Source organism: Equus asinus, chromosome 10 (genome assembly GCF_041296235.1).
Source record: "Equus asinus isolate D_3611 breed Donkey chromosome 10, EquAss-T2T_v2, whole genome shotgun sequence".
Taxonomy (NCBI): domain Eukaryota; kingdom Metazoa; phylum Chordata; class Mammalia; order Perissodactyla; family Equidae; genus Equus; species Equus asinus.
This window is the reverse complement of record NC_091799.1, coordinates 34,970,119-34,985,795: the sequence shown is the minus strand read 5'-3', so window position 1 is coordinate 34,985,795 and position 15,677 is coordinate 34,970,119. Positions and strand designations below refer to the sequence as shown.

Here is a 15,677-nt window from a genome sequence, read left to right as displayed (position 1 = left end):
GTGCCAGCCCCATGGCATAGTGGTTAAGTTTGGCATGCTCCGCTTCAGTGGCCCAGGGTTCACCGGTTTGGATCTTGGGTGCAGACCTACACCACTTGTAAGCCATGCTGTGAAGGCAACCCACATACAAAATAGAGGAAGATTAGCACAGCTGTTAGCTCAGGGTGAATCTTCCTCAAGCAAAAAGAGAAAGACTGGCAACAGATGTTAGCTCAGGGTCAGTCTTCCTCAACAACAACAACAACAAAAACACACACATATATACAGCCACTATGGAAAACGGTATGGAAATTTCTCAAAAAATTAAAAATAAAATACCACATGACCCAGCTATCCCACTACTGGGTATTTAGCCAAAGAACATGAAATCAACAATTCAAAGAGATTTATGCAACCCTATGATCACCGCAGCATTATTCACAATAGCCAAGACGTGGAAGTAACCCAAGTGCCCATTAGCGGATGAACGGATGAAGAGGAGGTGGTTGCTATACACAGTGGAATACTGCTCAGTCATAAAAACAAGACAAAATCGTGCCATCTGCAACAACATGGATGGACATTGAGGGTATTGTACTAAGCGAAATAAGTCAGACAGAGAAAGACAAAATCTGTATGATTTCACTCATATGTGGAAGATAAACACATAGATAAGGAGAACAGATGAGTGATTACCAGAGTAGAAGTGGGTAGGGGGAAGGCAAAAGGGATAAAGGGGAACACATGTATACTGATGACAAAAACTAGACTATTGGTGGTGAACACGCAGTCTATACAGAAGCTGAAATATAATAATGTACACCTAAAATCTACACAATGTTACAAGCCAGTATGACCTCAATAAACACACACACACACACCCATATATTCACAAACACACATCAGCAAAGAAGGCCCCATCTGTACTGTATTCATCTCCAACTTAGTGAGACAAGGATCCTGAAAATCTTCCAGGACAATACAGAGAGAAATGGGAAGACGAAATGAGCTACCTTAGAAATGTAAAGGGTCTGAACTAAATCTATCATGGACAGGAAAAGACTAGTGGGTGGTAGAAAAACATTCCACATTAGGGTGGAGCTATGTGGCAGATCTCTCTCTTCCCTTCCTTGGATAAAAACATAAGACTGGGAGTGGGAGTTTTGACAGGAAGAATAAAGTGATTATTAAAGAATGTGGGGAGTTGCTCCGCAGAAAATGTGTTTGGGAATTAACCTAGGGCTTTCAAAAAAACTACCTGAATTAGAAAATATATAACAAGTGAATGTATATAATATGCACACGTTCGGTTTTAAAGAAATGAAAAAGAGACAAATGCACCCACCACCAAGCTTAAGAGAACACTGCCAGCACCTCTGACAGCCCATGTGCCCTGTGGGCCCCTCCCTTTCTATATCACCCTGCTCCCTTCCCCCAGAAGGAACTACTGTCCTGATTTTGTGCTTATCACTCCTTTATTATAACTATTGCATATATGTTATATCCCTAAATGATATACGATTTTTGTTTTGCCTGGTTTTGAACCTTTAATTTTTTTCACTCAACATTATGTTTTTGAAATTTATCCATGTTGATAATTACAGCTGCGGTTCATCCATTTCACTTCTGTATAGTAGCTCATTGTATGAACATAGTGCAATTTATTTAAACATCCTACTATTAAAAGACATTTGGGTAGTTCCCAGTTTGGGGCCATTAGAAGTAAAAAGACAATCAGCATTCCAATGCATGTCTCCAACACACGTGCAGGAGTTTCTCCAGGGGTATGGATTTTGGAGTGGATTTGCTGGGCCATAGGTAATACTCACTTTCAACTTCAATAGATTACATCAAACTGTTTTCCAAAATGGCTATACTACTGACATTTCCATCGGCTCCACATTCCCCACCAACACTTGTCCTCATTGTGGTTTGAACTTGTACTTGATTGTTTCTAATGAAGTTGAACATCTTTTAGATATCTGTTTCCTCTTCTGCAAGACGACTACTTATTTTACCAATTTTTAATGGGTAATCTTATTTTTAATTCATTGGAGTCATTTTATTATTTTGCATACTGCCAATCATTTGTTGGTTATTTGTGTTGTAATCATATTCTCCCTTTATGGCTTCTCCTTTCAATTTTGATGAACAAAGATTCTTTATTTTACATTTTTTTTCTCAAAGATTTTATTTCTTTTCCTTTTTCCCCCCGAAGCCCCTCAGTACATAGTTGTATATTCTTAGTTGTGGGTCCCTCCAGTTGTGGCATGTGGGACGCCACCTCAGCGTAGCTCAATGAGTGGTGCCATGTCCGCGCCCAGGATTCGAACCGACGAAACACTGGGCCGCCTGCAGTGGAGTGCGCGAATTTAACCACTCGGCCACGGGGTCAGCCCCCAAAGATTCTTTATTTTAATGGAGTCAAATTTATCAGTCTTTGCTTAGAGTTTGTACTTCTGGTGTACTAAGAAATCCTTTCCCATCACGAGGTGGTGAAGATAGTGCCCTATTTTTTTTTTTCCTAAAAGTGTCAAAGTTTTCACTTTCATATTGATGTCCTTAATCCATGTGGAACTGATTTTTGGATATGGTGTGAGACAGGGATCCAATTTCATGTGTTTCTATTTAGAGAACAAATTGTTCCAGCCCCATTTTTAAAAACGTTCTTCCTTTCCCCACTGACCAGCAATGCCAATTCTGTGATTTACCAAGTTTCCATATATGTGTGGGTCTGTTTCTAGGTTCTCTATTTTGTTTCACTGGTCTACTTATCCATCTGCTCTTATATCCACATTGTCTTCATTATTATAGCTTTATAAAAAGTCTTGAAATCTGGCAGGGCAAGTCCACCCACCTTGTTTCTCTTCTAGCTATTCTTGGCTCTTTGCTTTTTCACATAAATTTTAGAATTGCTTTTATCAAATTCTACCAAAAAAATCCTGTTGAAATTTTCATTGGAATTTCATTACATTTATAGATCAATAGGGAAAATTGCTATGTCTATAATATCAAGTCAATCTAGCCATGAACATGGCACTTCTCTCCCATTTATATGGATCTACTTCGGTTTTCAACAAAATTTTTAATTTTTCTCCATGAAGTCTGGCATCTCCTTTGCTGTACATATATTCCTAGGAACTTCATTTTTTGCTGTCATTTTTATTCTAGCTGGTCTTTTCTTTTAGAATTACTTTTTCTATTTGTTATTAAAGTGGGAAAATGCAGTTGACTTCAGTATCCTACTTTCAGTGAACTTACTAAATCTCCTAATTTTTGTAATTTATTTGTAGGCTCATGAGTTTTCTATGTAGATAGTTATATCACAATGACAGTTTTGATTTTTCCTTTCCTGACTTTCCACTTTCCATTTCTCCTTGTCCTGTTGTACTGGTTAGGATTTCTAGCACAGCACTGAATAGAAACTATGATAGCAGGCATCCCTCCTCTTGTTTCTGGTTTTAAAGGAAATGTTTGTTTTAAATTTGACTTGCTGCAGGCTGGCCCAGTGGTGTAGTGGGTAAATTCTCATGCTCCACTTCAGCAGCCTGGGCTTTGCAGTTCAGATCCCAGGTATGGACCAACATACCGCTCATCAAGCCACACTGTGGGGGCATTCCTCATACAAAATAGAGGGAGACTGGCACAGATGTTAGCTCCAGGCCAATCTTCCTCAAGCCAAAAAAAAAAAAAAAAAAAAGTACTATAAAACAAATAAAAATATTTTAAAAATAAATATAAAAATAATAATAAATTTGACTTGTTGCTATGATATTGACTGTAGGTTTTCTGTAGTTACTCTTTAACAGGTTAAGGAAGTTTCTTCTATTACTAGTTTGCTAAGTCTTTTTATCACAATTAGAAGTTGAATTTAAATGAATGCTTTTTCTTCACCTATGGTTAAGAACACAAAGCTTTTCTAATATGTGAATGCAGAAAATGGTATACATTTGTCTAATATTGACTCAACCTTGCATTCCTAGAATAAGGGTAGAAACTTACAACTTTTTACTTGAAGTCAGAAGTGGTTAGAAGCTATCAGAGTAGAAACTATTTAAAACTCACTAAATTGTACAATGCTAGTCCTACTTGTTCACCTCCAGACCCTGTCTCCTCTACAGCATCGTTCCTAACCCAGGCGTGCCTTTTCGGGCTCTTAGAGCACTTACCATTGATGATGTTCATTTGACACTTGGCATGTGCTATTTTGTACATGTCCTGTCTCCCAACCAGAATGCAAGGCCTTCAAAGAGCGGCAACCAGTAAGCATACAACAAAAGCTTGCTTAAAACCTTCTCGTGGAGGGCTGGCCCAGTGGCCGAGTGGTTACGTTCGCATGCTCCGCTTCGGCAGCGCAGGGTTTTGCTGGTTCGGATCCGGGCGTGGACATGGCACTGCTCGTCAGGCCCATGTTGAGGCGGCGTCCCACATCCCACCACTAGAAGGACCCACAACTAAAAATACACAACTGTGTACTGAGGGTGCTTCGGGGAGAAGAAGAAAAAAAAGATTGGCAACAGACGTTAGCTCAGGTGCCAATCTTTTTTAAAAAAACATATTCTTGTGGATAAGATGGTGAAAGACGAGTTGGAAACAATGCAGCATCCTTAAAAAATAAGACTCTTGGACTTGAGTTTTCTATACAGCTGCAGTTTTAAATCCACGGATACTCACTGAAACTTTAAAACCATTCTAAATTGTATTCCACGCTTTCTTGCTTTCTTAGTATTCTGGCCATGGTTTATACATTTCTTGATCTTAAGCACAATTTAACTTTTTATTGTTGAGTGCAGTCAATCATTAGGAATATCAGTCATGGTACAACTGTGGATACATAACGTGTGGGATTCAGAACCTCAGCTATGGCCCTGAATGAGTCTTTAAGAAAAAAGAAGAAAAAAAACCCTAGCATCTTCCCCCTTTGGCACTGACCTCTTGTTAACCCTCAGCAGCTATTCACACGTCTCCTCCTCCACTTTCCCACTCTCTCCACCCTCTTTTAGCCCAGAATTACACAATGCAGAGCTGTAGGACTGATACATTTTTAGTGGTGATACTGTGAAAAATTACCATTTCTCCAGATTACAACAACCTTCCAGCTTGTTTTTCCACTGTGGACTCTCTGCTCTGTACCTGCTATTAGCTGACCTCATCACTGCTTCTACGCTAGAGAGAACACAGCATATGGTGGAGGTAAGAGCATAAACTCGGGAGCCAGGCAGCGTGGGTTCAAACCCCAGCTTGACATTTACAGTTGAAAGTCCCATGACGAGTTACTCAACCTCACTATTCCTGTTTCCTCATCCACATAATGAGAATAAACAGATCTGCCTCACAGGACCGCTATGAGAATTAAAGGAGTTAATACTTATAAAGCGCTTCGAATACGGCCTAGTGCATAGTAAGCATGATGTACGCATGTTAAATAAATGGATAAAACTCTGCCAGCTTGAAATCCACCATTGTCTTAAAACTACCCCAGTACTTCTCATTTTTGGTTGTGGTTGTATGGGTGGTGCTGGTATTCTTTTGGGGGGCAGGAGAGGCGGAGACGTGACTAACTGGTTGAGCGCTCCCTCCTCCTGGTCAGTGCCTCTATCAGACACGGAAGGGAAGGGGAGGGGCTGTGAGGTGTATTCCTTCACTGCTGTGTTAGCCAGGCCAACAAGAGCACAGGTGAAGAAAAGGGAGCTAGGGACACGTGTGACTGCTGTTTTCAAATATCTGCGGGGCTGGGATGAAGAGATAACATTAAAAATTCTATAGAACAGCTCCAGGCTCCCCATCACTGAACATGTTCAAGCAGGGGATGGTGACCAGGTGTCAAGGATGCTGTAAGGAAGAATTTTTTCATTTACAGCCAGTTAACCTCTAAGATTCCTTCCACCTCTAAAATCTTGGCAACACAAGCGTGAATCATGAAGACGTTACAATCCAGTTGTGAGTCACACCTCGCCAGCGCGCTCCCGAAGGCACAGAATTCTTCACTCCCCACAGTGTTTGGCACATTACCACAGATCTAGGTGAGGAATTCTAGCCCTCAGGCTGCGGAGAACTCGGCTCACAGAAAAACTTCTCAAACTAAGCGCGTCGATTAGCTGATTGCAGACGTCCGTTATGACCAACAAGTACAGTAAAGCGTACATCCCAAATGGGATTTAGCAAAACGACGAGGATCCAGATTAACTATCAGACAGTCCTTCACTTCACTCTTCCGAGGCCGGACAAAAGGCAACTGGAGCGAGCAGGCAGGTGAAGGGGCAGGGGCAGCGTGGCCCGGGGGAAACGGGAGACTGGCGAGCCGACACGCAGGGCAGAGGACAAAGGCCCCGGGAGAGCACGCTGGACCGGAGGCTGGGAATGCCCGAAGTCCGGGTTTGCACTGGGGATGCAAGCGCGTGCCAGCAGCCGGGTAAGAGCGGCACCGAGGAGGGTCCCTAATGCCAGCGGAGCCCCCGCTGGGGTCCCCTCTGCCTCCCGGGAACTGGGCTCGCCGCCTGCCCGCTGAGGGGGCCTCGCTGGGCCAGGGGCCGCCGCAGCCCCAAGGCGGGGCCCGTGGGGCAGGTCGGGCGGCGCACCTGCCGGCCGGAAACTCGGGTCCGCACGGGGCCCCCGCCCCGCAGCCGACTCGCCACCGGATTTCGGATGGTGCAGACTCCCGCCGCCTCAGCCGAGCCCCGTGCTCAAGCCAAGCCCCAGACAGGCCATCCGACACCGACACCGGAATCTGGGTGCGGAATGTCGGGCATCGGCTGCCTCTCGCCGGGCCCGGCCCGGCCCTGGCTGTGCGCACGGCCGCCGCCATCGCGGGCCGCGGCCGGAGGGAGACGAGGGGCCGCACCGGGCGCCACTTTACCTGAGAAACCAGCGGGAGCAGAGTCTGCTCCACCGAGCGAGTTTTGATCTCGAGTCCCGAGTCGAAGGCGAAGCCCGACGGGCCGGAGCCCTGCACTGCTCCGGCGCCGCCAACGCCGGCGGGGCCAGGAGAGGCGGCCATGGCCCTCCGCGCGTCGCGCAGCCGGGACGCCGCGCCACTGCGGGCCTGCCGCCTGCCAGCTAGCCCGCGCGCGGCGGCGGCAATGCACTAGCACCGCCCGGGGCCCGGCCCCCAGTCCCGGCCTGCTAGCCCGCAGTCCGGCCCCGCCCCCGGAATGGCCCCGCCCACTCACCGCCTCTTCCCCGCCCCTAACCGGGCCCACCCAAGGCACGGCCCCTCCCCCAGCCTGCTAGGTCCTTGCCGGACCCCGCCCCCGGAACGGCCCCGCCCACTCTCCGCCCCTAACTGGGCCGCACCGCAACCACCACCCCCGCCCCGGCGTGGCCCCGCCCACTCCCCCCCTTTTCCCCGCCCCAACCTGTTCCCGCCCCTGGCACGACCCCGCCTCCGGCCTGGAGGCCACAGCCGAGCCCCGCCCCCCAGGGCGGCCCCGCCCACTCCCCCACCTCTCTCCCGCTTCTCCGCCCAGTCTCTCTCTCTTCAGACCACTCTTCAGCGGGTTCCACGCACGGCCTGCTCGCACCAGAGTAACTAAGATACCTGAGGGCCTCGCACGGCCACGTGGCCTCTTACCAGGGCAGGGACAATAGTCCCCAGCAAAGTTTCCCGTCCCCTCGATAGGTAATTCATCCTACCTATGAATTCCCTCGACGATTTCTGGAAGCTGCACTGGCGTTGAAACTAACTGGTAGAGCAGGACCCGAGTCCAGTCTGCAGGGGCATGCTTTCTGGAGCTTCTCCGGAAGGTCCCATTTCCCCTCCACCCTGCTCCTTTTCTGACGGTATCTTTCTCACAATTTCAGCTGGACCTAAGATGAAATATTTGGTAATGCAGTCGTTTAAGGAGTGTCCGGGTACTCGGCAAGAAAACAGTTATTTGGGTATCTTTCAGGCTACTGCTCAGAATTACTCTTCCAAAGGAAATTAAATAGAGCATATGGAAAAGCTTCACCTACTGTTCAACACTATTACTTTTTAAAACTACTTTCCAAAATTGTCTTCCCCTGGTGCCTAGCACAGAGCAGTTCCTTAACAGCTGTTCATGGACTGAAAAGATCATTAGTATATATTTCTGACTAAACCAAGGGTAATGCTAAAATCACGGAGCCTAGGCGTGATTGACATGGGAGGGAAACTGAACACCCCTTACCCTAAGGGTTCCAGGAGCAAAGCTAAAGGGAGGTTGTCAGAAACACACACCCTGTGAAAGGGTCCCAGGCTTAAGAAACAGACTGAGCAACATGAAGAAATATTTTCTGAACAGCATACTTGCTGAGAAGAAACTATCAGAGTAGAAAAGAATCTGAGGCTGGCTAGTCCACCCTTACACCTCTACCAGGGTCGTTTCTCCATCCATAATGTCGGATTCATGAGCTGAATACCACCACTTCGAGGTGTCAGGAAGTTCTTTCCCAAGCACTGTTGAAATGTGGTTTAAGTACTTCCACATGGGGGTTTGGCTCTGGCAGCCAGTGCTCCACAGATATCTGTGCTATTGAAGATAGCCCTAACTTAGGATTTTCTTCCTTCAAAATGTGCAGTTCTTGTATCCAACTTTCTTTTCCTTTGATTCCTAATTTCCCAGGCCACCCACCTCACCACTTCCTTATCTGCTACAAGGCCACCTTTCCCTTTGCACTGAGGGCTCCCGCCTCAGCTGTGGACCTTTTCACGTCTTAAAGTACCCGGCATCCACTCCCCAGACGCACCTTCCCTTATGTAAGTTACCCACATTTCATAAAAATTCTGTGTAGGTATTGGTGCCAGTGGAAAAGGGAAGATACAAGGCCTAAGAGTCAGATAGATATATTCATGAAAGTTTCGGCTTCGCTAAAGATCAAATTTCTCAACAGAAATGAGACAAAGTTTACAACCTGACTCTTTCAACACCAGTAATTTTATTTCAAAATATAAATATTTTACATTTACAAAGAAGTTACATCAGTAGGTTGTCAAAGCAAGTTAAAGCTAAGAAACAGCATTTGTGTGAGAATAAGGAACACGTGTTGTTGTATTTGAATAATCTTTATTTTCAAACCATCTCTACTTTGCCTGAGAATGCAGAGATGATACATTTTCCGAAAGTCACATAAGCAATTACAACTATATATCCAATCTTGATTTCAAAATCAAATGATATTCAAAATACACTCCAGTCACCTAAACAAGTAGCACAACAAAACACAAAAGAAGGGTTTTCTTTGGGATAGTGTTAATAAGAGTTACATTTTCTGGGTCACTGCAATAAAAAAAAAAATATATAGTATTTGATAGTAAGCCAAATGATTTTACTTTAAGATTTGCTTCCACATCTTTCATTATAAAATAGAAAGCTAGAGGAAGAAGAGGAAACCAGGTGTGGAGCAAAGAACTCTGGACCTGGAGTCAGAAGTTCTACACGTGAATTCTGGCTCCATCATTTTGTGGTATAAATTAAAGGGAAGTCACAAAAGAAACCTTTCTGAGCCTCCAGTGCCTCATTTGATAATACTTAACACCTGCCTATCTCACAGGGTTGTTGTGAAAGCAGTCTGAAAACTATAAAGTGCCATACAAAAGCATTATTAAAATGGAGTATCAGTATATCACCACCGTATTTTCACATTAAGTGATCCTTGAAAAACCTGCAAAACTAAACACAAATACTGATTTTACACACCATAGGTGGAAAAGAATCTCTATACTTTATGTATAGCTCTGAACAGCAAATATGTTTTCTTTCTAGTACCTCTCTAAGCTTTGAGATTCATTACAGTTTACATGGTACCATGGTAGCAGATTCACCACTCAGAATTTCCATTAGGGATGTCTTCTAGGAGAGCTGTAAACTTACTCGAGAGCCATGTTTCCCAAAGGACCAGCAGTCCTACGTGATGCTCTGAGAAGAGGAGGATGGGAGTGTGGTTTAAGGTCAAATTACTCTAGTAAACAGTCTTTGTCCCCTCTTATAAATTCACCATATATAATAGCACACTAAAACCTCTTAGAAATCCCAGAGGAAGGAAACAAACTCAGCATTCCTCAGTTTTAGTTGACCGTGGAGTTCCCTCCCTCCACACACACTTTTGTTCTCTTATAACGTCTAATAACATCCCTCGGAACTACTGCTATAAGGAACACATTTTTCCAAAAGCTACTCAACTATGAGGGAAAGGGAAGAGAAGTACAACAAGGGACTGTGGGGGAAAAAGAAGTGTCTTTTATTCTGACTTCTGTTACTAACTGGCTGTGTGTGTCTTAGAAAAGCCACTTTAACCTGTGGATTTGTTTCCTTCTCTAAAAAATGCCAGGATCACCTAATTAAAATAAGGCCCATTCTAACAGAGAATTTCTATGACTCCAGTAGATGGAATATCTTGATTTACAATTCTCTTATTTTTAAACTATCAAAAAATAACTGCTCAGTGGTTTCAGATAGCATGTGTATTTTCTCAAGTCCTCAATAAGTTAATGAAATGGATATATTTTGATGACAAAATGTGTAAAGATGAGAAATTAATAAAAACAAAAAGTACTTGTTCTTAGCTGGTATCTGGAATCCGCATTTAGAAGGACGTTCCCAGAGGCTGTTTCCACTGTGAAATGCCTACTGTCATCCTCTTGGAAGGGTCTTGGCAGACCCTTAGAGGAGACTGCCAGTCAGGACCAGAGCATGGCAAGTTGTGAAGGGGTTCTTCCTATAAACCTTGAGGTTGAAAGCTCTGGATAGCTCACCTAAAATTACTTGGCTCTAATCTAACCCCTCACAGCCTAAATTTCTGAGTATTTCTTGTCCAGCAGTGACGCATCCTGAAGTGCTAAACACAACCAAAGTGGGAACTGGAGGTCCTGGAAAGTCCTGATGGGTCACGATGGGTTTGTGTGAAGACCAAGGTTAGCAAGAGCACCTTATCTGCAAGCCCTTTAGCTGCCCTTTAACTGGAATATATAGCTGCTATTCCCAAAGCTACTGAGTTTGTTTAAATACAGCATCTCCATAACACTTCTTGGATATCCTCCCATCGTCAACAATCAATCGACACCAGTCTCAGAAGTCAAGGGAAAACTCTGCCAGCTAACCACCTCTAACGGAAGGACTCTGCCAGCTAACCACCTCTAATGGAAGAGGGTGTTAGAATCCTTGCAAATTTAAAAATAAGTAAGACTGGTACCTAAGGCAGTCTGACAGAGAGCACTTCCAGGAACAGAGTGTGACAGGAACTTTGGAACTGAAGCAGGACTTGGGTCACATGGAGTCGATGCTGAAAATCCCAAACCTTGTTCTCTCAGAAAAGAGCGAAGCACACTGTGTGGAGAGCTTGCATCTCCTTCTCCCATTCCCCCATTAGTTTACAGCTGAAATAGTGAATGTGCACTCCAAACTAATCTCTAACAAAGCCATACCATGCCAGACACTGAGAGGATTCCGCATGTGGTTTTTACTGAGGCTCCTTCTACTTCACCAATGCACTGTCTGTTCCTAGAGAAACTCCTGGTCAAATCCTGAGAATCTGAGGGTAAGTCATCTGTGAGACATGAGCTTGAGCTTCCTACCTTTTCATACCATTTGATCTCTATGCCCTGTGACAATCCTGTAAAACCTCCTCACTATATCTGACGGGCATGTTTCTCTCCATCTTTGAGGGTTCCAGGAAGACCACCCCCAGCTAGATGACTTTCAAGTCCTTATGCTGCTGCTGAAGGACTGGGGAGGTTCAAGGGTCCTGGTGAGGACTGTCTGGCACTCTGGGGCACCTCTGCTCCTGTGATATTGCCCCACTGCTACTTTTGGCAGCTCTAAACTACTCTCTTAGAGCTCAGACTTCCCCTCTAAGAACCTGGTATTCATACTAGTAATTATGACCAGCAACAGCCATACATTAGCTCAAGTCTAGTGTTTTGCAACATCACTTTATACAGCTAAAAGCACTTTGGAGGAACAAAATTTGTATATGCACACTAACTCATTGTGTATAATGTTTGCCTCTTATAAATATGTGCTAATTACATCTATAAACTTACCAGTATACCATTACCAAAAACAAACCTGCTTTCTTTCTTAAGTCTTTTAATGCAAAATTTTTAATTTTAGCAATACACATGATCTGGCTAAGATTTAAGGTGAGAGAAGACCTTCTTCTGAGTTGTCCCCTACAGCACCCTGGACAGTGCCTGGCATGGAACCTGGAGTTTGGCAAAGTCTCAACAAATGTTTTACTGAATGAATGATAGAACAACGGACTAAAGAAGAGAATGAGTTCCTTAGTGGCCAAATGTAACACTTGGTGGAATATCAGGCTATAATTTTTGAAGGACTCATAGTAAAAATAAGAGCTCTGCATGTAGTCTACTGTACGAATGAAGACGTCATGGCAGCCTCTTTTCTGGATGGAGTTTTTCTTATGTGTAATATCAGAATAAATTTAAGGTAATTATCATTAACTATGCTTCTTGGTGAGAAGATGCTTTAGAAAAGATGATTCTACTTTTAAATGTTTTCCAAAAGGGAAATCTTTGATACTTAAGAACGCTTTCTCCTCCATATTCCCTTGGGGGCAGAGAAAGAGCCTGATGATCATTTTGTACAGTGGAGAGGGCACAGAACTAAGAGCTGGGTTCGAGGTGTCCTATTCTGTCTCATAGCACTGGAAAAACTGCATAAAATACTGGAAGGAGCACTATAGTATAGCAGTTTGCACACTATGGAGTCAGAAAGATTTGAAGTCAAATCTCACTAAACTTTCTGTCTTTGAGTTGGTCACTTTTCTGAACCCTAGCTTCCCCATCTTTGTGAAACTGTTGGAAAATAATACAAAGCTATATGAAAGCTGATGGGAAGTGGCTGTGAAATGATATGTGCAAAAAGACTTTGTAAAATGTGAAGCACTATGCTGGTTACTGTGACATCTGAGATATTTAAAAAGTCACAACTGAACTCAACAACCATTTGTCTAGAGTGTTATGTGCAAGGCACTGTGCTAAGTGATGGAAAAATACCACATGAATATAAAATTCTACTGCTAATAAGTACTAATCGGAAGAATTCCAAATAATGAAACAGGGACACATTTAACAGATCAGAGTATTGCTGCACCTGAGGTTTTTTTCAGTTAAAACATTTGGAAAGAAAAACATCACAACATGAATTCTATCATACTGTTACCATTAATAGCAGCTTAATAAGTAGTTAACTTCAATGTGGTGGGTCAAGTTTTAGAAATTTGGCAATAGTGTAATGGGGGATGGAGGGAGAAGAAAGGGGAGGAAGAGAGTCAGTCTTTCTGTGTGTCCTATGGTTGCTACATACAACTAACAACTTCACATAAGCTACCCCGCCCTTACACTTAAGATCTGCTCTTTCTTACAGGGAGGACCATACACTGTGTGAGAAGGGGACAAGACTCATTTTTCCTGCTCAAGCAACTATATACTCAAAAGTGAAAGCCCTCTTCATCGAAAAGCGACCGTCATAGAAAACTTTAAAAATAGATTTCTTAAAGCAGGAGAAGATGACATCTATACAATTTTAACAGCAGGTAGTTTAGGCTCTTAAAATAACTTTATAAATACACAATATAATAATATAGATAACCAAAGTGGGAAAATTTCAAGCCATGGTACCAGTGTATAAACTGAAACTTTTCAAGCCATCTTAGCAACAGTTCAGTGAACAAACCACATTTCTGAGCTCTAAAGCGGTGCTTTAAAATGCAAAGCAGCCCACAGCAAGCTCTCTCGTGTCCAGGCATTCTGTATGGAAGGCCAGGAGGCTGCTGCTGCTGCTCTTCCTGGGCTCTGCTTGCCAGGCACAGCTGAAAGGACAGAAGGCCACAGCTGAGCTGAATTCATGGTCAAGGTTGAACTTCCTAGAGAAACCACTGCAGTGGAAGCCATGTCAGTCTACCGAAGATTTCAGATCTTCAGAAATGTCACGGAAAGTCCTATAAGAAGAAAAGATAGAATAATTAGTTTTGCCTTTGGAAAGGAGGGGGAAAAAATAAAACCACAAAGATACTAGAAAAAGAAAGAAAAGAAAAAGAGCACCAACCAGTAATTAATTGTCATAGAACAATGCCTTATTTTTATAACCTGAGAGCCTTGATGAGGTTATATAGTCATTATTTTTTCCTGGTATTTTCACTGAGTATTGTTTCAAAGCCTGCTAGCTGTTTCTCATTCTTTATAAACAAGAACTCCAGTTTTCTGCTGAATCCACTGTCTCCTGTCCAAAAGACTACTTCCCCAGACTCCCTTGAAACTAAAACCATGTGACTAAGTTCTGGCCAATGAGACGTAAGTGGATGTTATGTGTGATTTCTGGGCAGTGTCCTTAAAAGACAAGGGTGATCTTCTTCGACCCCTCACCCTCCTCACTGGCTGGAAAGTGGAAACAACGACGTTAAAGAGAAAAACACAAAGAGACCAAAGATTAAATGCTAAGTGGATGAGTTTTATTGCAAAACAGGAAACCAGATCCTGCAGAGGCCAAGCTCTGAGGGATACGGTTCAGGGCAGCAGAAATGCAGTAGGTCTTTTCATCAAATGCCCTTGTGCTTGTACTGTCTCTGACCACATCGGGCAAGCCAAGTGAATGTTGCGAACTGGCAGGTGCTATCTGTGCTTGATGGAGGTGGTCTGCTGCATATCTGAGGGGCCTACCTCAGCACTATAGTAGCTAGCTTGCCTTTGCTACATAATTTATATGCCTGAGCTAGGATGACGTCACCCGGTCAGGTCTGCGTCTGGGTTGGTAGCCAAATGGCCAGGTCAGAGTCTATCAACAAACACGAGCTCAAGCACCCATCTTAGACTAAAAGGCCTCATGCCAGGCTGGCAGAATAGCACGATGCAGGGAGGCTGGGCATGGAGGTTTGCGGAACAGTCATACCAGCCCTGGAGTGCCCGCCTCTGGACTGCCTTCACCAGGACAGATTTAAGTCACTGTTGTCCTGCGTTCTGTTGACGGTGGGGCTTTTGCAGTTTTTGTTTATATACAGTCAAATCTATCTTAAAAGAATCAGATATGAAGCACAAGTTGATCACCAATCTTTCAGATAGAGGTTACCGCTCCTTTACAACAATAGCACCAATGAGGAACACAAAAATATCTGAGCTTGAAACACCTGCCTTTTTCAAAACAATTTGAAAGTCTTCAAGTTACATTAATTTGTAGCCACGTCATTCTTGGATTATTTATCACTCAAATAAAGCCCATTTTATTTTTATGTCTACAACCAAGTGTTGGTTAATGTAAACAGATTACTCAACTTTTTTATTAGAAATAGACCTAAAATATAAGGAAGTGTTTCAAAACTTCAGGAACAGCTCACAGTTGCATAAACAAAAGATTAACAAAAAATTGTCATTAGGTACAAATCATCTAAAAATTTATACAGCAAAAAATCTGACTTTCAGAGGTAATTCCACACTCATGCTACTTCTCTTTCTCCTTTTGTCTTACTCGTTTTGTTCTCCATTTTCAGGTCATACAAATATTTAGGAGAGTTAGATAGGCAGGGCAGAGGTAAACTAAAGACTTACCTTCTAGCACAATGCTGGAAGTACTTCAATGTTAAGAGGGGCACAGGTAACATGTTACAGAAAAGAGATTACATTCAAGGATGGTCAGTTATCTCAAGCTTCTTTCACTGGATGGTGCCCTGAGGGACCTTCAAGGCACCTCCTGTACCTCTGAAGCCTGCCTGGAACTAGCAGAGCTCTA

General features: G+C 43.6%; 2 protein-coding genes across 6 annotated transcripts in view; both read right to left on the bottom strand.

Annotated features, from left to right (window-relative positions):
- Positions 1-7,142, bottom strand: part of CTNNAL1 (catenin alpha like 1) — a 58,833-nt gene extending 51,691 nt beyond the window's left edge. Inside the window, exon 1 of the mRNA XM_014834463.3 lies at positions 6,836-7,142. Within this exon, the coding sequence (XP_014689949.2) occupies positions 6,836-6,976 (141 nt within the window). The 5' untranslated portion in view covers positions 6,977-7,142. The remainder of the gene's footprint in view (positions 1-6,835) is intronic.
- Positions 7,143-8,854: 1,712 nt separating this feature from the next.
- Positions 8,855-15,677, bottom strand: part of TMEM245 (transmembrane protein 245) — a 91,580-nt gene continuing 84,757 nt past the window's right edge. For all 5 annotated transcript variants that reach the window (XR_011506296.1, XR_011506297.1, XM_070519071.1 and 2 more), the window contains one exon: positions 8,855-13,896. Coding sequence is in view for 3 of the 5 variants with exons in the window: in XM_070519071.1 (XP_070375172.1) it covers positions 13,851-13,896 (46 nt within the window). In the remaining 2 variants the exon portion in view is untranslated. The remainder of the gene's footprint in view (positions 13,897-15,677) is intronic.